The sequence below is a fragment of the Myotis myotis genome, unplaced genomic scaffold (assembly GCF_014108235.1).
Source record: "Myotis myotis isolate mMyoMyo1 unplaced genomic scaffold, mMyoMyo1.p scaffold_m19_p_13, whole genome shotgun sequence".
NCBI lineage: Eukaryota > Metazoa > Chordata > Mammalia > Chiroptera > Vespertilionidae > Myotis > Myotis myotis.
This window is the reverse complement of record NW_023416317.1, coordinates 689,871-712,285: the sequence shown is the minus strand read 5'-3', so window position 1 is coordinate 712,285 and position 22,415 is coordinate 689,871. Positions and strand designations below refer to the sequence as shown.

Sequence of the window (22,415 nt, the reverse complement as noted above, 5' to 3'; positions counted from 1 at the left end):
TTCCTATCACCCAGTGCTCTTTAGACAGATGAGAGAGCCAAGCTGCCCGTGGGCGGGAAAACACCTCGTGTAAGACCGATTCTAATGCAATGTCCGCACTTCCGTAGAAGGGACTGTCCCGGGTCTGTAACTGTTCAAGGTTGTACTCACTTCACAGTGTATCAAGCACCAGCGTTGCCATGGATTGGTTTCAAATAACCCTTTATATATAATTTTATATTTATATATAGTTATATCAAAACTGATAGTACATAGTATAACTGGAAGAAAGAAATAAACTTAGAAGGATATGCTGAGAGGATGGAGCTTGTGAACACAATAAATAAAAGTTCCCTCCCCCTCCCACCCCACCCCCAACAAAACAAAAACAAAAACCAGTTGTAATGTACATGGAAAATTGTGCACAGCAGATTTTTTTTTTTTTTTTTATAAAAAGTAGATTCAGGAGCACATCCAATTATAAATGATTGTTAGGAAAATCATATAAAACAATGGAATACATAAAAGTGTCAAGAGTAATCGTCAGGGTGCGAAATTCCTCGGTGGCCAAATGCCCATGGCAAGCAGAAATGATCCTGGCAGCATCACCCACAGGTCGATGTCCACAGAAGGCTCTCCAGGTGCAGCAGCATGGGCAGGTGGAGATCTGAATTTCAGACCCTGATCCATAGTTTTCACAATTCCATGTGCAATTTCAGAAAGACTCGTCGTTCACTGCGGACAGGTCGCCCTTCGGAGTGGAGGAGCGGGAAGAGCCCTTGTCTGTGCTCTCCGACCCCGAGCTGCTCTGGTGCTGCTGTTCTGACCCTGCACTGGAGGTCACTGTGGAGGAGGAGGTGGAGGAGGAGCGCGTCTTTTCCTTAAAGTCTGTGATAATGACGGTGACGTTGCCCACAGTCACTGCCAGCTGCTGTGCAGTGCTCCTGTCCACATTTTTCAGTCGGGGCCTGAAAGCAACACCACAGGAAACAGCCAGTTACATAAGCTCTGGGTTAGGCGCGGTCTGGCAGACATCATCCACACAGAGATCCAGGACATCCCCACATACCACAGCTACCACAAAACCTGCAGCTTAACCTCAGCAGTAACAGAAACCACTGCCTGTCAGCAAAGCTTCGGGCCACTCCAAAGTGATCATCAACGCATCTGTCCCATTTGGCCACAGTGGTGTAAAGTATTGCACACCCACGCACGCACGCACGCACGCACTCACGCAGCTCAGTCTCAGACCTAGTTCTCCACCCTACCCTCAGCCTATAAACCCACAGGCACAAAACCATCTGGTTCTTGAGGACTCAGTCCACCAGAGCAGCACTTGACCTTTGCAGTCTGTGTCAGTACCTTGAGGTGTGATTCGACTCGCTGGTCTTGGTTGTCGCATTGGCGGACTGTATGCTGTTTGCTTCACTAGGAGGGTCTTTCAGAATATCGGACTTTGGTCTAAAGGGGCGGGGTGCCAAAAGAGGTATTAAAAAGATAGCTTTGCTTCACCTGCAAAGCAACATACAAGCTGAGTTACCCGGAACTTACTTTGTTTTCTTGTTGGTGTTTTTCTTGGTGACACTGGGACTAATTTCCTTATCTTTCTCGGGTTTCTCTTTGTCTTGCTTTTCAACTTTCTCCTTCTTCTCCTTCTTCGGGGGTGGTGGGGTGGCATACTGCTGTGCCACCTGCTGTGCCACCAGCTGAGAATTGATTCGAGGTTTTCTAAAAGATTCAAGGAAAGACACACCATTATTTGTTTTATAAATATCAGGTTTTATTTTGGTCTCCTAATTCCTCAGGTATTTTATTACTAGTATCTGGCATCTCAAAGCTCCATTACATGGTGCTATTTCTACATTCCTATCTCCATGTGGCATGGAGGAGTCCGTAAGACCTTTTTCCTTCTCACATTCACTTCTTGTACGTCTACCGTAAGGACAGGTGCAGGTGCTCACACAGCAGTGCAGTGTCTCTCGGCCATAAAGGGCACTGCTTTGTTCCGAGAGTGCTCAGACCACCACTGCTTTTGAGCTGCCAAGATTATATGCCTGTCAGCTCACAAACACTCCCACTGCAGAGGGTCATCTCATTTCATTAGGTGGACACTGGTAATCCCTCAAAAAGAGGATAAAATTACAAGTATGACATTTCTCCTCAATGCAATGATTCCGATGTGGTCTGCTCCCTGCAGCTCTGTGATTGGCACGAACAACAGACAACACAGAGCAATGAAGGGGGTGAAGACTGAAAGTCAGTATAAAAAATCCTGAGATGATGATACATTCATTGTGATAGCAACCATCATGTCCTCACCAACCTCCAGCTGATGCTGGCTCTCAGCACACACCATTGTTTGCCAATTGTAAGTGGTGCCAAACACTTCTCACTCTGCACGACCATGCAGGCCCACGTGGGAAGGCAGAGCGGAAAGCCTGTACAGTACTCATCGTCAAAGACAGTCCACCCAGACCAGTGGTTCTCAACCTTCCTAATGCCGCGACCCTTTAATACAGTTCCTCATGTTGTGGTGACCCCCAATTTCATTGTTACAAATTGAACATAATTAAAGCATAGTGATTAATCACAAAACAGTATGTAATTATAGATGCGTTTTCCGATGGTCTTAGGTGACCCCTGTGAAAGGGTTGTTCGACCCACAGGTTGAGAACCGCTGACCTAGACGGACATGTACCGCGTAATAAACTCTCTGAGAACAAGGTAGGGAAGCAAACATAAAATGGATCCGTTCATGAGGGGAAACATCTAGCTGCCACAATTAACCACGCCCTCAGACCCTACAGGATGGAGGCCTGGACAAAAGAAAAGCAAACATAAAAAAAAGAAAACAACGAGAGTTGCTGGATCCATGGCCACCCTGCGCTAGGCAGAGTCTGCTTTGAGCGCTCAGTGGCGTGTGCCTTTGCCAGAAACATGCCAACAAAGGGGCACGCTCGGAGCCAGTTCCCTGGGCTCTGGCAGCACAGGCCACGGTCGGCTGCCGCCCCATGGAAGCCCGTCAGGTACACCTCACCCCTGATCACAAACGGCTGCACGCACGTGGCAAGGGCTTCAAACACGTGGGAGTGTCCCTAGAAAGGAAGGGAGGGACTCACTCTAAGCCTGGCCCCCAAACACACCCAGCCACACCCCCCTCCCCAGCAGTAGCTGCCTCTTTCTCAGGCTCTAACCAAGCAGCAGTAGCCATTCTGAGCCTCTCTTCCTTCGAGGAGAAGGTGACTACGGGCACCCTCATAAAGAAGGTCATGCATCTCACAGATGCTAGCTGGGGACACAACAGCTCGCCGTCTACAGGGATCCCCAAGCATGTCCGTCCGTGAGCCATCCACACTAACCAGACTCAGCCAGTGCTAACACTGTGACCAATCCATTAAAACTAAGAAAAACTACACCTTGAGGGAGAATTCCCATTCGCCAGTATGTGTGCTTTACTCCAGGGAAATCTCACATGAGAACAAGAGGACACCTGGGCACCAGTCCACTCCAGGACGCCTGCCCCATCTATGATGTCACTACCACTGGGCACTGTAACTGCCAATCAACTGTATACTCCTCAATGGCAAAACTGCATCCTAATCATCTTTGTTACTAACATTATCTACTGGGTAAATAAAGAATAAACAACACTGCAGAGAAAAACAAAGTAGAATGAGGACTAAGGAGAGGGGCCAAACTCTGGTGATATAGGAAGTCACTGCCGACTTTTAGAGCAGGCCCCATGCGAGCAGAGACCAGGGCACCGGGGACCACCGGGGGTAATTCAGAGCCAATGGGAGCCTTCTTGGACAACCTACTAGAAGGGTGAGCAGGCTGGAGATTTCTATAGGAAAGGGAGACACGCTGTGTTGTGCACCAAGTTGGGAGTTAATCCAGGGGCAGGAGAGAAAGCACCACTCAAGAAGAACTGGGGAAGATGTGGGGACACTTTTCCTGAGACAGGAAGGGGATATTAGAGGGGCTGTCGCGGAATATGGAAATGAAAAAGCAGAGAGGAGATTCAGAAACCATGGGCACTGGAAATGGCGCTGGTTGGTGGGCAGCAGGCAGAGCAGCTGGTGATGAGCATAGAGAAAGGGACTCTGCATCTCACACGCGGCCTGAATGGCCTGAGTGCAGTGTGCTTTATGGACGCTCAGCTGCCCGACCAGCTTATCCAGAAGGGCCATCCCCTACCCAGCAGTCCACTTGGCTAGGGGCATCCTGGACACTAGGGGAGCTGCCCATTGCCATGTCTCTGCCAAGGGCAATCCTCTACATGTCGGCAAACACACCCTCAGAATTCTTCAGCCCAGTACCACAATCCAGGATCGGCAGTGCAAATGTACATGTGCAGGCGGTGAGATGAGCTCCACTTCTCAGCAGGCAGCACGTGTGCCCAGCGTGCGCACGCTCTCCTGTGCGCCTAAGAAAATGAGGGGTCAAATGGTCAAGTGCCTCTCTCCGCTAATGGTCAGACAAACAAAATTTCACAAATGAGGAGGAGCCAAGGCTATCTGGGATCTGCCTGTTATCAAGAAACTAGTGGCCCAGTGCACAGATTCGTACACATTGAAAGGAAATTAATTAGAAAGTGGCTGGCAGGGCAGGACTGGGCGAGACGGGCTGGACACATCCTGGAGCCAATCTCCCGGGTCAGCCACACCTGGGGCAGAGCCGCAGCTCAAGGGGCAACTGCAGTCACCACAGCTCAGCAGTAAACCAGATTCGGGCCGACAGTGCTCCAGCAACAACATAACCCACGGTCAAAGGCGAATTCGCACAGCCCTGTGAGGAATCGGGCTTCCCTCCTCTCTGGTTCTGGGTGCGTCATCCAAGAACCACCACTGCCAAGTCACTGCAGCTCGGCAGCTCCTGCGCTGAGTGTCTGCCCCCTGGTGGTCAGTGTGTGTCATACCTACCGGACGGTCCCTTAGCCTTTTATATATACTAAAGGCCCGGTGCACAGATTCATGCATATTGAAAGGAAATTAGAAGGTGGTCGGGTGGAGCGGAACTGGGAGAGATGGGCCAAACGTGCCCTGGAGCCAGCCTTCCACAGTCCCTCCCCAGCCGGCCTCACCTGGGGCAGTGCTGGGGCTCGAAGGGTGTCTGTGGAGTGAGCAGGGTCCCTCCAGCAGGTGGGGTCCCTCAGCCTGACCTGTGGGGATTGGACCGAAACTGGCAGTCCAACTCTGGAAGGGTTCCGGAGTTCGAGAGGGCAGTCTGCAGAGATGCTGTCGCCTGTCAGCTCCTGCGTTGAGCGGCTGCCCCCTGGTGGTCAGTGTGTGCTCATAGCTACTGACTGGTCATCCGGTCCCTTAGGCTTTTATATATATATAGATATTACAGGAGAGAGAACCAAGATGGCGGCATAGGTTAACGCCGGAGTTTGCTGCTTTGAACAACTACTTCAAAAGTGAAACCAAAAACCACAGGACCACAGGAAACCCAGAACCACAGGAACGCCGGCTGAGTGGAAGTCCTACAACTAGGAGGAAAGAGAAACGCATACGGACACTCAGATGAGGCGCAGTGCTGAAGTCAAATTCTGAGGTGCGGAGTGCGCGAGCGGGCTGGCGGCGGAGGGCGCGGTTGGCGTTTTCAATCGGGAGGGAGTCGCAGACTCTGAGCTCCAGATCCGGGCGAGTCTTTAGGGACCCAGACTCAAACGGGAGAAGTGGGACTGTCTGGCTTCGGTCAGAGCGAGTGCAGCTTTCTCTCCGAGCTTTGCAGCGGGTGCTGGGACTCAGAGAGGCAGAGCCCCTGGGGACAGGACTGAGAGCCGCCATAACTGCTCTCTCCGGCCCACCCTGTTGATCCTGTGCGACCCGCCCCGCCCAAGCCCTGCACACAAGCATTTGCCGGATAGCCTCAGGCAAAGGCTAGATTAGCACCTCCCTAGAGGACAGAAGTTCTCTCATTGCTGACACAGCTGATTCTCATAGCCACTTGGCCTGGAGGTCAAACCCTCCCTGGAATTAGCTACAACAATCAAGATTTAACTATAAGACTACGAACAAAGACCACTAGGGGGTGCACCAAGGAAGCATAACAAAATGCGGAGACAAAGAAACAGGACAAAATTGTCAATGGAAGATATAGAGTTCAGAACCACACTTTTAAGGTCTCTCAAGAACTGTTTAGAAGCCGCCGATAAACTTAATGAGATCTACAAGAAAACTAATGAGACCCTCGATCTTATATTGGGGAACCAACTAGAAATTAAGCATACACGGACTGAAATAACGGATATTATACAGACTCCCGACAGCAGACCAGAGGAGCGCAAGAATCAAGTCAATGATTTGAAATGCGAGGAAGCAAAAAACACCCAACCGGAAAAGCAAAATGAAAAAAGAATCCAAAAATGCGAGGATAGTGTAAGGAGCCTCTGGGACAGCTTCAAGCGTACCAACATCAGAATTATAGGGGTGCCAGAAGATGAGAGAGAGCAAGATATTGAAAACCTATTTGAAGAAATAATGACAGAAAACTTCCCCCACCTGGTGAAAGAAATGGACTTACAGGTGCAAGAAGCGCGGAGAACCCCAAACAAAAGGAATCCAAAGAGGACCACACCAAGACACATCATAATTAAAATGCCAAGAGCAAAAGATAAAGAGAGAATCTTAAAAACAGCAAGAGAAAGAAACTCAGTTACCTACAAGGGAATACCCATACGACTGTCAGCTGATTTCTCAACAGAAACTTTGCAGGCCAGAAGGGAGTGGCAAGAAATATTAAAAGTGATGAATACCAAGAACCTACAACCAAGATTACTTTATCCAGCAAAGCTATCATTCAGAATTGAAGGTCAGATAAAGAGCTTCACAGATAAGGAAAAGCTAAAGGAGTTCATCACCACCAAACCAGGATTATATGAAATGCTGAAAGGTATTCTTTAAGAAGAGGAAGAGGAAGAAAAAGGTAAAGATACAAATTATGAACAACAAATATGCATCTATCAACAAGTGAATCTAAGAATCAAGTGAATAAATAATCTGATGAACAGAATGAACTGGTGATTATAATAGAATCAGGGACATAGAAATAGAATGGACTGACTATTCTTGGGGGGGAAAGGGGTGTGGGAGATGCGGGAAGAGACTGGACAAAAATCGTGCACCTATGGATGAGGACAGTGGGTGGGGAGTGAGGGCGGAGGGTGGGGCGGGAACTGGGAGGAGGGGAGTTATGGGGGAAAAAAAAGAGGAACAAATGTAATAATCTGAACAATAAAGATTTAATTTAAAAAAAAAAAAAGATATTACAGCTGCTATTTCAAGTTAATTCTCCCAGGGCCTAGGGATATGGGTGAGGTAGGAAAATACACCTGACTTGTTTGGAAAAGGCCCACAGTGCTTCTGAACAAAGCACACTAACACTTATTGGCTCAAAAAGCAGCACAGCCCCTTTCAAGGGGAAGGTAAGGGAAACTAGTGAGAGACCTCCCACAAGACCTTTTGCTCTTGCAGTGAAGGCGCTACGTATCCCAACTGCTCTGGCAGCGCTTGCCATCTGTCCCCTCTGGGTTTCTAGGCTAATGTGCTCTGACTATGTGTGACAGAATGGAAAGGGCCAATCTCCAGGAACAGAGCTACACACACTTCACTCCTGCGAGGCCCAAAGCCAGCTAGTTTCCAGGGCAGACATTACAAGCTGCGCCTCAAGTCCAAGAGGCAGAGTGGTCCACAGGCAGCCCAGACAGGCACACCATACAGCTGGATTTAGCACAACATCCTCTAGAAGAGGAATTCTATTTCCACTTTTTAAAAAAATATTTATTTTATTGATTTTTTACAGAGAGGAAGGGAGAGGGATAGAGAGTTTGAAACATCGATGAGAGAGAAACATCGATCAGCTGCCTCTTGCACAGCCCCTCCTGGGGATGTGCCCGCAACCCAGGTACATGCCTTTAACCGGAATCAAACCTGGGACCCTTCAGTCCGTAGGCCAACGCTCTATCCACTGAGCCAACCCAGTTAGAGCTATTTCCACTTTTAAAATGAAGACAGAAACATAGCTAAGAGTTAGTTATGTGGCTGAGTTGGGATTTTTTAACCCAAATCCATCTGGACTTCCCATGGGTTCCTCTTATGAAGGAACTGCAAATGAGTCTCTCTACTTTGGAAGAGCCCAGACTTGTTTTTAGGTGTGTGTGTGGGGGGGGGGGGGGGCGCGCAGATCCAGCAGAAGCTACTAGGGATGAAAAGCCCAGGTCAACCCCAGGCTATGGTTTAGACACCTCCCGAGAGTCCCACTGTCCTCACTCGTCTCACCAGCTTTACTCTGGCAAGAAGAGACCACTGGGGTGTCCTTCAGAGAAGGGAAAAGGGCAGGAGAAGCTGGCAAGAATGTCTCCCCCTGTCTGTAAGGAATGAACCCCGATCAGACAGTGAACACTGCTGACCCTGACAAAGAGTCCTTCCCACAGTTTAGCTGCTCAATGAAGTCTTCCCCGAGTCACACAACAAACTGCCAACAGCTCATTTGATGGGTGGAACTTTCAACCTGTTGTAGGAAAGTCAATGCTTGATGCGGGTCTCCATAATGACCCGTTTCCCGACTCACAAACCTTCAATGAGCAATTAACAGCCGCCACCATATAGTGGGAAACACTAGATGACAGCACATGGCTTACAGCTGTTGGTGCTTAAGCCTCCACCACTACCACCAAACAAATAAAAAGCCCTATTTGACCAGAAATGCTATCAACAGGGGGCCTGGTTTCCTGTATGAGTAAATTTGGCACTAAACGAGTTTTTTGTATCTTCTTCTTCAAAACTATATATCTTTAAACAAAATAAGCAGACAAGCAGAACAGAAACAGTCTCACACACACAGAAAACATTTTGACAGTTCCCAGATTGAAGGGGGGTTGGGAGGATGTGTGAAAAAGGTGAAGGAAGTAAGAAGTTACAGAACAATCACAGGGATGTAAAGTACAGCAGAGGGAATATAGTCAATAATCCTATCTAATAATAGATAAACATGGTAATTAACTGTACCTCTGACACGCTTCCCATTGGCTAATCAGGGTGATATGCAAATTAACTGCCAACCAAGATGGCACCGGCAGCCAGGCAGCTGAAGCGAACATGACGCTTGCTTGCTCCAGTGATGGAGGAAGCCAAGGTTCCCCGCCTGCCGCTGCCGGCCTCTGAACTGCACTTTAAGAAACAATGTTGCAATTATAGAAGCTAAACAAACCCCAGAAACCTGCTTTCAGCCAGCCGGGCCTCAGAGCTGGAGCTGCAACAGTGTTTCAATTATAGAAGCCAAACAAACCCAGATACCTGCTTTCAGCAGCCGAGCCTCAGAGCTAAAGCCGGCTCTCAGTCCCAGTGACAGCCATAGAAGGTAAATAAATCCCAGAATAAAAAGAAGAAAAAGAAAAAAAGGAGAGGTTGGGAGCTTCAGTCACCCGCCAGCCTGAAAATGGCCCTCACCCAGACTGGCCAGGCACCCCAGTGGGGACCCCCAACCTGAAGGGGTGTGACCAGCTGCAAACAGCCATCATCCCCTCATCCAGGCTGGCCAGGCACCCAAGCGGGACCCCCACCCTGATCCGGGACACCCTTCAGGGCAAACCAGCCGGCCCCCACCCGTGCACCAGGCCTCTAACCTATACAGTAAAAGGGTAATATGCAAACTGACCCTAAGAGCAAAAAGACTGGGAATGACTGGTCACTATAACACACACTGACCACCAGGGGGCAGACGCTCGATGCAGGAGCTGCCCTCTGGTGATCAGGGCGCTCTCACATGGGAGGAGCTCTGCTCAGCCACAAGCCAGACTGATGGCTGCCAGTATAGCGGTGATGGTGGGAGCCTCTCCTGCCTCCTTAGCAGCGCTAAGGATGTCCGACTGCAGTTTAGGCCTGTTCCTTGCTGGCAAGTGGACATCCCCCGAGGGCTGCTGGGCTGCCAGAGGGATGTCTGATTGCTAGCTTAGGCCCAATCCCCCCAGGGAGCGGGCCTAAGCCAGCAGGTGGTCATCCCCTGAGGGGTCCCAGACTGCGAGAGGGCACAGGCTGGGCTGAAGGGCTCCCTTTCCCCCGAGTGCACAAATTTTTGTGCACCGGGCCTCTAGTCCTATATAATAAAAGCCTGATATGCTAAGTGTCCGGTCATTCAGTTGGCCATTCAACCGATCAAAGCGTAATATACTAATGATATGCTAAGGTCAGTCAACTGCTTGCTATGACATGCACTGACCACGGGGGGGAGGGGGGGGGCAAATGCTTCCACTGGTAGGTTAGCTTGCTGCTGTGGTCTGGACGATTGAACTGAGCAAGATGGGCCAGACAGGCCCTAGAGTCCTCCCACAGGCCCACCCTGGCTGGTCAACCTCCCACGTTCCTCCCTGGCCCCGATCCTGCCCCAGTAGGGTCCCTCGACCTGGCCTGCACCCTCTTGCAATCAGGGACACCTCAGGGGATGTAAGAGAGCTGGTTTCGTCCCAATGGCAGAATGACTGGTTGCTATGACATACACTGACCACCAGGCGGCAGACAACACAGGAGCTGCCCCTTGGTGGTCAGTGGGCTCCCACAAGGGGAGCGCTGTTCGGCCAGAAGCCGCGCTCAAGGCCAGTGAGCGCAGCAGCGGTGGCAGGAGCCTCTCCTGCCTCCATGGCAGCGCAAAGGATGTCCTACCGACGGCTTAGGCCCACTACCCATGGGCCTAAGCCAGCAGTTGGACATCCCCCGAGGGCTCCCAGACTGAGAGAGGGTGCATGCTGGGCTGAGGGACAAAACACCCCCCCCCCCGAGTGCACAAATTTCGTGCACCAGGCCTCTAGTATTGTAATAATTATGTACGGTGTCAGGTGGATACTAGACTTACTGGGGTGGATCACTATATAAGTTATATAAATGTCTTCATTGCTATGCTATACACCTGAAATTAATATAATATTGTATGTCAACTGTAATTGAAAAATAAGACCATTTTTTACGGAAAAATGTGGCTTCTTAAAATTATTTTATAAGATCTATTTTTACTTCAATAGAATTTACAAATGAAAATCTGTTGTGAAACTGCAATAAACAGACATCATCAGAAAAATGTCTATTTATTTGCATTTAAACAGCTAATATTTCAGAAAAGTCTATTCGATAAAAAATGAAGTAAATCTGTACCTGGAGACATCAATTTGAAAAGGCAAAATTTCAGAGTTCGAGCATACATGAACGAGATCACAAAACAATATCCCTTTCAGGGTTGTTTTGGTGTGTGTACTGTGCCGTTGGGGAACATAGGCAAACCCTACTTTTTTAAAGAGACAAGTCTACCGTATACCTTTTCCTTCTTTACTCTTGAGCACCGGGGGACCTGAGATCTTGCCACTCGTTTCTCAATGTGCTTCTCCATACCTCAGTGACCACAAGCAACAAGGCAGACATGTCCTGTGGTTCAGGCAATCAAGAGCAAGAGGCATCTCTAACAAATCCTGGCTCTGCCTATGGTCAGCTCCTCCTAATTTATCACCTGTGCCTTTTGCCAACTTACAGAATTCCATCTGGTGCTGCACTTTTCATTTAAAATCACCAAAGGCTCTAAAATCAGACAATTCATCCATCAAGAAGGAGGGGGTTATAAAAGGTATTCAAATGGCCCTAGCTGATTTGGCTCAGTGGATAGAGCATCAGCCCATGGACTGAAGGGTCACAGGTTCGATTCCATGCCCTGGTCCTCGGGTTACGTGCGGGAGGCAATCAATCAATGTGTCTCACATCACTGTATCTCCCTCTGTCTCTCTCCCTCCCTCCCACTCTCTCTAAGAATCAGTGGGAAAATATCCTCGGGTGACATCTTCAGGTTAGCTTCGACTGCCCTGGAGTTCTTTGGACATGGCCTCTACAAGGCCCCAAACCCCTCCTTTGCCCTGGCCATCTGTTTGCTGAGGAATGAACAACTTCAAGAGTTTAACGACTCTGTGGATGCCTTTCTACTAAGCTCACTCAATCAGGAGCCCTGATTCTTTATGACATCACCCCATGGTACTGTAAGCACAAGCCTCTCCACGTGACCCATTTTCCTATCCCTACACTCAACAGATCTTTCTAAACATGTGCGTTGGGCCGGCTGGGACAGGGATGAATTTTTACATTACTGATATCCCAAAACATAAGTACCAGCTGGGAAAAAAAGCAAAGTATTCTGTGCATGGCCGTGATTCAGTAACACTCACTAAAACAGTCTAAAAATAAGATAGGAATAACAGTAAATTCAACCTCAGGAAACTGGGTAGGCCAAATGTGTAAAAATGCTTTATAAATGAAACAACATTTTTCTTTGCAAAAGCACCTTGTTAAACCACAATGAGGTTAATAAATCTGATCTTTGAACTAATCTGCATATAATAATGCATTCCAAATTGTAAACAACCAAACTGCAAATACGTTTGTAGACTACAATCCACTTTTAAATTGGGTAAAGCCTGCATTTAAATGGGTAAAGCCTGCATTATCTCTAAGGCAATGTAAGTGTTAAACATGGAGGGTTTGTCTTTCCCAACAATACCTTCCACTGAACAGAATGCTCCTGGCCTTGATGACTAATACTGAAGAGGCCAACAGGAACTACTTGTTTTCTGTTTATTTTACCCAGCTCCCAATTCATTCAATTTTGGGAAATATCAAAGATAACGGAGAAGAGAAGAGGAGAAATGCTGTGAGTGGAACCCAGAAGAGTTCTAACTCCAACATTAGCAACCATGAGACCTTATGTCGAATGGATTCGGGATTTATCGGATGACCACTTGGTAAATTATGTAAGGTCAATCACTAGGGTGTACACCGGAAACTAATATAGTATTGTATGTCATCTGCACCTGAAAAGTAAAAAGTGCTTTAAATGTAAAAGTAAATCCAACACACACACTGAGACCTTAATGGGTGATAGAAGACATTTTAAAAATCTAGAAATGCAGAGGACAGATTTAAAGTAAGTAGGCTACTTTTAGGGCTCTTTCCCCTCCAACTGTATTTTTTTGTTAAATGACTAATGCCCCGCTTTAGCCTCAGCAATTCTAAAAGATAAGTTAGCCACTAAAAAAGAGAGGGCTAACAACCCGACCAGAGAGATTCAGAATTTCTAGACTATTAGTCTGATATCCTTTCACCTACACCATGCTAGGCTGAATGGTTCTTTTAAATAAAAGATTTTAATACCTTATAGTTTTCTGTACCTTTTTCATATTTGTTGTGGTGTTATAGTTCAGTATTACAAAGAATCACCAATGTGATCCCGATGAAGAATAAATAACACATGAGAAAATATGGTAGATAATTTGGTTTATAAGCAAATTCCCAGGAAGTTTCCAGATAAGTGCTTTCTTTTCGGTCATTTTATTTTTTAATTATTTTCTTATTGGTTTCAGAGAGGAAGGGGGAGTGAGAGAGAGACAGAAATATCAATGATGAGAAAGAATCATTGATCGCCTGCCTCCTGCAGTCTCCTACTGGGGATCCAGTCCGCAACCTGGGCATGTGCCCTGACCAGGAATCGAACTATGATCTCCTGTTTCATAGGTCAATGCTCAACCACTGAGCCCCACCGGCTGGGCATCTGCAGTCATTTTAAAGGACTGATGATCTTGAGAACATTGGACACATATTCATCTGTTCAGCTATGGGGAGATGAATCCACAACACCAGCCTAAGTCTTCCCTGACGCAGGAAAGAAGACCTCGTACTAGGGGTTAGACCAGTCGTGGGCAAACGACGGCCCGCGGGCCGGATTCGGCCCGTTTGAAATGAATAAAACTAAAAAAAAAAAACGACCGTACCCTTTTATGTAATGATGTTTACTTTGAATTTATATTAGTTCACACAAACACTCCATCCATGCTTTTGTTCTGGCCCTCCGGTCCAGTTTAAGAACCCATTGTGGCCCTCGAGTCAAAAAGTTTGCCCACCCCTGGGTTAGACCCAGTGACAGTGGTGCCATTCGGCTGGCTGGTGGAGGCCCATGTCTACATGGCTCAGCCCTGGCGGGCCTTGCTCTGGGAAGATGAGTGCTCATGGCCAGAGCTGCTCTTGCCATAGTGTCAGGCCATGAAGCCAACATCATCAAACAAGGATGACTCAGAGGCTCACTGTCGCTGTGCTGGATCACACATGGCATGGCATTATTAATTTCCCTCTGCTCCCCAAATCATCTTGTCTTTTTGTTTTTTTCTCTCCTAAATAGTTCTTTACCCTCTCATGTAAGCACTTGTCTTCATGAAATTTCTCAACTCCTCTGGCTCATCTTCTAGAATGAGCCAGTGGGTGATATGAAAGGGTCTTCAGTTTGTCTTCTAGGTTATTCTTCCCATCAGTACATAGCCTTCACTCAGGAGAACTGCTGCTCTGTATCAGAAAACTAGTTATTTCCCCTCAAACTGACTACAAATTACTCAATTAAAAAAAACTTATGGACATGAAAACAGTGTGGTGGTTGTGGGGTGAAGAGGGGGATGGAGAGAGGGTACAGGGGGAGATAAATGGTGACGGGGGAAAAATAAAATTAGTGGGGGGAGAAGACAAGCTGTCCCCTTTCTCCACCTATCCTTCCTTCTGTCACCTTCACATGCTAGGCAGGTATGGACTTTGAGTATGACAGCCTTTGGACTTTTATCCAGACCTAGCTAACACAGATAAATTACTCAAAATGGGGACACACCTAATTTAACAGTGCTTAAGTCGATTAAATAAGGTCAGGTTCACTTAGTTGTTGCCATAATGTACGCATATACAGCATGTAGATATTCAACAAAATAATTCCCTTAAAAGTAATATATACATTTCAAAGCAGTACTACTCCAGTGGTGGAGGCACCTCCCACTGGCCTCAGTGCTGGGCTCAGTGGGAAGCTGCACAAGCAGAAGCTTTGGCAGCTCTCCCTCCAGGCCCCTGGCTCTAGATGTGGAGCCCTCACAGTTAGCCAGGCTGTGCAGCAGCAACAACAGCACTAAGCATGCTCACTGACTTACCCCTGCTTTTCCTGCATGTTTCCGGTAGAATTTGGGTTTTGCAGATATTCCTTTTAAAACAGGATGCCTTTAGGAGTCCACCAGACTTCAACTGTACAATATACATGGTACCACACGCACACTCCCCACATACAACTTGGTTAGGGACAACTGGTTCCAACAGAACATATCATTCTTAACGTAACAGACAGCAGAATCAGAAATGTTCTACTCTAGATTCACAATGATCATTTTGAATATTCAGATCTCTTATGTCCTGAAAGCACACTTAGTTGACATATAACTGAGCACTACTCAGTGTGGGCAGGAGGACTTTTCTGCAATCAGGAACATACATTCAGTAAAAGGAGCTACAGGTAGCTTCGATTCTTAAAAACAAAACATCTATTTCATAAGCCCACCTGGCAACAACAGGTAAGTGCTAGCCTCCTAGGGGTCCTCAAAACCCTTGGGGGTGGGAGCAGGAGCGGGGGAGGCTACAAGGCCACAACTATTTCCATAATAGTTTTGTTTTCTATAATAATTCTAAGACATTATTAGGGCTGAAAATAAAAATTTTAAGCTCACTAAACACCCAAACAACTTTCAAGAAGTGGGCTTAAGGTATTTTAACCAGACTATAGATCTGGCTCCCTCTCCCCTGTGGTGCCTAATTTTATTGTGGTCATTCAAATAGTTTAAGTAAATATCCCATAATAAAGGTGCCCTTTGGATCTCACGCAGCATTTCCCCAGAAGCAAGCCCACTGAAAAAGAATGTACAACGCGGGCCAAATCCTCAGAGCAAGGCCAGACCTCTGCTGAGGACTGGGTCTGAGCAGCAGTGCAAGGTCACTGGCAACCTGAGCCAGTGTGAGTGTCACAGCAGCGACGGCACTGCAAGCAGGGCTAGTGGAGACACACCTTTCTTCACCGGCCATGTCTCTGAGCAGGAAAGCCCTTGGAGGCCTCCAATGTCTACTCTCTCTGGGCCACCTCCCGTGCTCCTCAAACCCTGCTGGGGTGAAGAAGCAGAGATGCCACATGCCTTCTGCCGTCTCCCCTTTGGCATTCTGGCTTCTGGTTCACATTCTTTAAAGAGACTTTTCCGGGGACCTAGTGCGTGCTGAGACAGGTGCTGCTTATGCTCGCATGGTGTGGCTATGTGCTCATTCCCATGGAGCTGATAAGACGTGACACCACAGACGTCAGCGGCCTGGACCTCTGGTGAAGGCCCCTTGTGTTTATGGGGTGCAGCCTGCACACAAGCCGGGCCATAGGACTTCACAGGTGGTGCCTGAGCTCTCCCCTCTACGCTCTCTCCTCTACTTCCTGTATTTCTTCTGGATCGAACTTGGTGACCTCAGATGAGTTACATGCTCTCCAAAACTGGTGTTTTCTCACTGGGAGAGAAACTAGAGTAAACCGTTCCTACCGTTCCTGTAGCTCAGACACTTGTATTCAATATTTAATAAAGACAACTGAAGATAGCATTTGTTCTTAAGGCACACCAGGCAAACTTGCAGTTTATGCTGTTAGTAACTCATTTAGTCCTTTTTTTGCAAGTCAGAAATAAGCATCATGACACACATTCTACAAACTAGAACTGTCAGTTTAGTGACTTTGATATGACCTCGTCCTCCCCCTCAAAAGATATACAAAATTACCTTTTAAGTCATGTCAATGATTTAAGAGGAATCACAGAAACTACAAATCTCTAAGCAAACCATATCTTCAAATAAACTTGATGATGAATCAGTTCTTTCTCCAAGTAACACTACACTAAAGCAATCCAATATGCTCTACAAATTACTTCATAGTTGTCAAAATTCCATTTAAAATACATTTAACCATTTTGAAATTACAGCTCATGTCACAAAAACTGGGCACTTGCAAAACACACAAAAGAATTAGTAATTCTTCAAAGAATAAAAAGCTATGAGGTAATTCAAAGAAATCCAAGGACTAATAAATCAATTGCTCTCTTCAGGTCTTGGTTTCCTCACCAGTAAAATTTAAGGAGTTCGACTCTTGAAAGAATCCCTTCAATTCTACTCCTTCCAATAGAAACATGCAGACTAGAAAATGACAGTTCTAACCAACAGCCTCCTTCATGGTCAAGTCATGTTCTAATGGGCCTCCTCAATCACTGGTGATCAAAGCTTTCGGAAAGCCTGTCACCACTTCAGAAGATGTCTAATTTAGGGTTTCTCACCCACAGTGCTGCTGCTGTGTCAGACCTCATAGTCTTTGCTATGGGGGCTGTGCTTACGCACGGTAGGGTGTTTAGTGGCAGCCCTGGCTTCTACCCACTAGAAGACAGTAGCCCAACCAACCCCTAGTTTTGACAAGAATCTCTCCAAACATTACCACATGTTCCCTGGGTGGGAAAATTACTCCCGAGAGAGAACCATTAATCTATACAATTGATTCAAAATATTCACGAAAGTGTGAAGGCATCCCAGAAAAAAATAGCACTTCAAAAATTTATCAAAGGTATCTATCAGAAACACCTGTAAGGTGTTCATCACTCTTAACTGGTAAGGTTAGAAGAGGGTAGGATTTAGGAGAAGAATCCTAAGAACTCTGAATATACTGAGATTGTGAGTGTGTTTTTTAAACACATATTAAGTTGTATGATCACACTTCTCAAAAATTTTGCAGTAGTTTGGAAGATGGCAGTGTAGGTAAGTAAATGCCTGTACTTGCCGCCTCCCAACCACATAAAAATTACAACTAAAACACAGAACCTCCACCATCCAAAACCACTGGAAAGCTGGCTGAGTGGAAGTCCTACAACTAGAGAGGTAAAGAAAGAAGGGCACTGAGGTTGATGGGAGGTGCGGAGGCGTGGAACGCCTGGTCCGGCACCCATGTGTGCTGCTTTTTAATCGGGAGGGAGACCCTCTCTGTGGAGGTGCCTGGAGGAGCAAGGGGTCCCAGTCCCACACCAGATCACCAGCCCAGGGTCCCAGAGCTGGGACAAGAAGTCTCTACAGGCAATAAGAACGACGGACTGTAAAAACCAGTGTGGGTTGCGGCCGAGTGACACACAGGCTGCTGGAGACCCAGCTGCTCCTCCTAAAATGACCAGCACCACAAACTGAACTTACAAGGCCCCACTTCCTATGAGCTCCAGCACCAGGGTGAGGTTCTGGGGGACACAGACACATACGAAGAGGTCTCAGGGATGACTGGCAGCCATTTCTGTTTTGCTCCGCCCGGTGATTCCCTAAGACCCCGCCTCATCCAATTTACAGTCCCACCCAAGCTGTGCGCAGCGGCTTTTGCATATGAATGGTCTGTCCTGGCTCAGGGTAAAATCGCTCAAACAAGCTCCAGCTGGGTCAGGAAGCCCCAAACCTATCAATAAAAGGTCCAGGGCCGGCATCAGCATCAGCCTGCCTTGCTTCACAGCTGGGCCTCGTCTGGGCACTTCCAAACCCGGTACAAAGAAGGGGAATCTGCAGATCTCTCTGTAGCTCAGTGGTTCTCAACCTTGGCTGCACATTAGAATCGCCTGGGGATCTTTTTAAAATCCTGATTTCTGGCCCTTATCCTCCGGAAATTGTTTCTTTGTTATGGGGTGAGGCCACAACATTAGTAACGAAGAAACAGAACTTCCGGAGGATGGGGCCTAGAAATCAGGATTTTTAAAAGATTCCCAGGTGATTCTAATGTGCAGACAAGGTTGGGAACCACTGTTGTAGCTCCTACTGGGTGGCTCCAGGTAGTGGCTGACTTTGCACCTCCCTGGAGACCCAAGAGCCAGTGTACCCAATGGTCAGTGTCCAATCATACCAGATTACAACTCTACACATTCATAAACAACACACTCAAGGGGCGGACTCTGAGCACCAAAGCCCCACTGAAGCCAGACTCTCCCACTGTAATCACAGCTGGTCCCCACAGCCAATTGGCCTGGAGGTCAATTCCTTCCCGTGACACCAACAGCAATCAAGGCTCAACTGCAACAAGACTGTGCTCACAGCCCCTAAAGGGGTGCACCTAGAGCTCCCAGTTCAGGTGACTGGGGAGGCTGATCTACTGGGCCCTACAGGACACCTATCAACTAAGGCAGTGGTTCTCAACCTGTGGGTCAAGACCCCTTTGGGGGTCAAACAACCCTTTCACAGGGGTCGCCTAAGACCATCGGAAAACGCATATATAATTGCATGTTGTTTTTGTGATTAATCACTATGCTTTAATTATGTTCAATTTGTAACGATGAAATTGGGGGTCACCCCAACATGAGAAACTGTATTAAAGAATCGCAGCATTAAGAAGGTTGAAAACCACTGAACTAAGGAGACTTAGCAGCTCTACCTAATACATAGAAACACACACAGGGAAGCAGCCAAAATGCGGAGACAAAGAAACATGTCACAAATGTAAGAAATGGAAGAAAGCAAACTACTGGATATAGAGTTCAAAACCATGGTTATAAGGTTACTCAAGAATATTCTAGAAACTGCCAAAAAAATAAAATAAAAAGGAAAAGGAACAGTCAGAAATTAAGCATACACTTACTGAAATAAGGAATAATACACAGGGATTCAACAGTAGAGAATTCTGAGAATCAAATCAACGATTTGAAATATGAGGAAGCTAAAAACACCCAACCAGAAGAGAAGAAAAAAAAAAAAGGAAGAATCCAAAAATATAAAGATAGTGTAAGGAGCCCCTGGGACAACTTTAAGCATACCAACATTCGCATTATGGGGGTGCCAGAAGAAGAGAGAGAGCAAGATATTGAAAACCTATTTGACAAAATAATGACAGAAAACTTCCCCTACCTGGTGAAAGAAATAGACTTACAAATCCAGGAAGCACAGGGAGTCCCAAACAAGGGGAACCCAAAGAGGACCACACCGAGACATCATAATTAAAATGCCAAAGGTTAAAGACAAAGAGAGAATCTTAAAAGCAGCAAGAGAAAAGCAGTTAGTTACCTCCAATGGAGTGCCCATAAAACTGTTAGCTGATTTTTCACCAGAAATTATGAAGACCAGGAGGGAGTGGCAAGAAATACTACCCAGCACAACTATTATTTAGAATTGAAGGTCAGTTAAAGAACTTCACAGACAAGAGAAAGCTAAGGAGTTCAATCACCACAAAACCAGTATTATATGAAATACTGAAGGGTATTCTTTAAGAAGAGGAAGAGAAAAAGAAAATGATCAAAAATATGAACCGCAAAATGGCAACAAATACATACCTATCAACAACTGAATCTAAAAATCAAAATAAACAAATAAGAAATCTAATGAACAGAATAAACTGGTGAATGAAATAGACTCAGGGGCATAGAAATGGAACAGACTGATGATTCTCAGAGGGAATGGGGGGCGGGAAGAGATTAAACAAAGATCTTATATTCATACTAGAGGCCCGGTGCATGCAATTTGTGAATGGGTGCGGCCCCTAGGCCTGGCCAGTGATCTAAGTGCAAGCATCTGGGATGGAAGGGCAGGTCCCAGCTGACCTCTGGGCCCTGGGCAGCACCTGGGCACCCACACCACCCCCCTCCACCTGAGTCCTGGCGCTCGAGTCCCCACATGGAGATGCAGTGAGCGCAGCAATGCCGTGGGCTGGGGCGCAGCGTGGGCCTCTGGGCCGCCAAGCGGTGCCAAACGGAAGCTGGGCAGTCAGAAACGCTTTCTCCCAGCTGGCCTCACAGACCGGCTCCTGTGCTAACCCATGGGGAGCCCGACCGGCCCCTACAGTCCCTGTGGTCCCGGCTCACCCAGAAGAAGCCATGCAGGTGCGGGGCAGGCTCCTCACGGGCGCCCAGCACCTGATCACAGGGGCTTCTTAGCGAGCCCTAGTATCCCAGGAGAGGGTAGCAGGGGGAGTGAGAGCGAGCTCGGGAGACACCCCACATTCTCACCACACCTCCGTCCATCACCCCCACCCTCAGGTAGCCAGCAAGAGGTCACAGCCCCCAGCCCAGGCAACACGGGAGGTTGGTTGCTGCCACCCACCCCCAGCTCCCCATCCCAGCCCAGGGCCCGGCTCCAGTTAGGAGATCAGGGCCTGCCAGCCACCGACTGCAGGACAATCCGTTAGGGCCAGGCCCCACCCCTGCCCAGCTCCCTCAACGCCTGGGAGCCAGTGGCAGCCCCGCCCCCCATCACCAGTTGCTGTCTGTGGGGCGGTCAGAGGGGCAATTGGGCCCCCGCTCGCACCCACCTTGGCCTGGTGCTGCCAGCTCACCTGTTCCACCATCCCACTGTCATTGGGGCCCATCGGGGTTGGCGGTGCCTCCACTGCCGCCTGCTGCCAGCGTCACTGATGCCCACCGTGTTCTGCGCCGCCCCCTGGTGGTCAGCGCACGTCATAGTGAGCAGTCGAAGTCCCGGTTGAACAATTTGCATATTGGGCTTTTATTATACAGGATATGCATTACCTATGGACACACACAATAGGATGGCAAAGGCCTAGGGTGGGAACTGGGTGAAGGGGAGCAATGAAGGGAAAAAAGAGGGACATCTGTAATAATCTCAATAATAAAGATTAAAAATTTTTTGCAGTTTTATTAAATATTAAGTCCTGTGCTGCAAAGACTCATTCATTGTAAGATAGACCATTTACACTGATGAAAAATGATGCCTCTGGTTCTTCTAAGCATCGCATTTTGTCAGGAACCTGTCAGTTGCTTAGATCTAAAGAATATTATTTCTATGTGTAGCACCTACTCTAGGGGAACCCAAGACAATGCGTAGAGAGAGAACCTCTATGTATAAGACCATGAAAACCAGTTGGGCCAATCACCAGAGAGAGGCTTGAGGGAAGACTACTTTGGTGATATCTACACCATTACAAACTCTGACAGTCAATATCATCTATACCTCAGGCATTTCAGGTTAATCATGTTCTTTATTTCCAGGAAGGGAAGGGGAATTTTAGGGTGTCTTACTACTTCAAATATTTAAAAATTAGATAGGATGAAGGTGAAGACTCTGAGACCCCCAGCAGCTCAGCTAGAGACACTTGCACTGAGTTTGAGAATTCCTTTAACTCAATAGATAGGACTTTGTTTTGCTGGGGCAGTGGATGAGCATGCGACACAGGTTAAAGAAGGGAATTCATATATAAATTTAAACAGTACAGTAAATCTTTTTATTTTTTTAATATATTTTATTGATTTTTTACAGAGAGGAAGGGAGAGAGATAGAGAGTTAGAAACATCGATGAGAGAGAATCATCGATCAGCTGCCTCCTGCACATCTCCTACTGGAGATGTGCCCGCAACCCAGGTACATGCCCTTGACCGGAATCGAACCTGGGACCTCTCAGTCCACAGGCCGACGCTCTATCCACTGAGCCAAACCGGTTTCGGCAGTAAATCTTAAATTAATGTTGATCATATTTGTTAAGTGGATTAAACATTTCTAAGAAATAAGAAAACATGAGAATTATTTGGGTATGAACAGAAACTTGAGTAAACAGGAGAGATTTTGAGATTACTG

At 47.2% G+C, this 22,415-nt stretch overlaps 1 protein-coding gene across 2 annotated transcripts in view; it reads right to left on the bottom strand.

The window, feature by feature from the left end:
* Window positions 1–378: 378 nt before the first annotated feature.
* LOC118667889 (RING1 and YY1 binding protein) overlaps window positions 379–22,415 on the bottom strand; it is a 97,818-nt gene continuing 75,781 nt past the window's right edge. Inside the window, exons 3-5 of one of the 2 annotated variants that reach the window (XM_036331553.1) lie at window positions 1,531–1,707; window positions 1,342–1,440; window positions 379–947 (exon numbers count right to left, since the gene is read on the bottom strand). In XM_036331553.1, the coding sequence (XP_036187446.1) occupies window positions 695–947; window positions 1,342–1,440; window positions 1,531–1,707 (529 nt within the window). In that variant the 3' untranslated portion in view covers window positions 379–694. The remainder of the gene's footprint in view (window positions 948–1,341; window positions 1,441–1,530; window positions 1,708–22,415) is intronic. The other variant, XM_036331554.1, reaches the window with a different exon arrangement.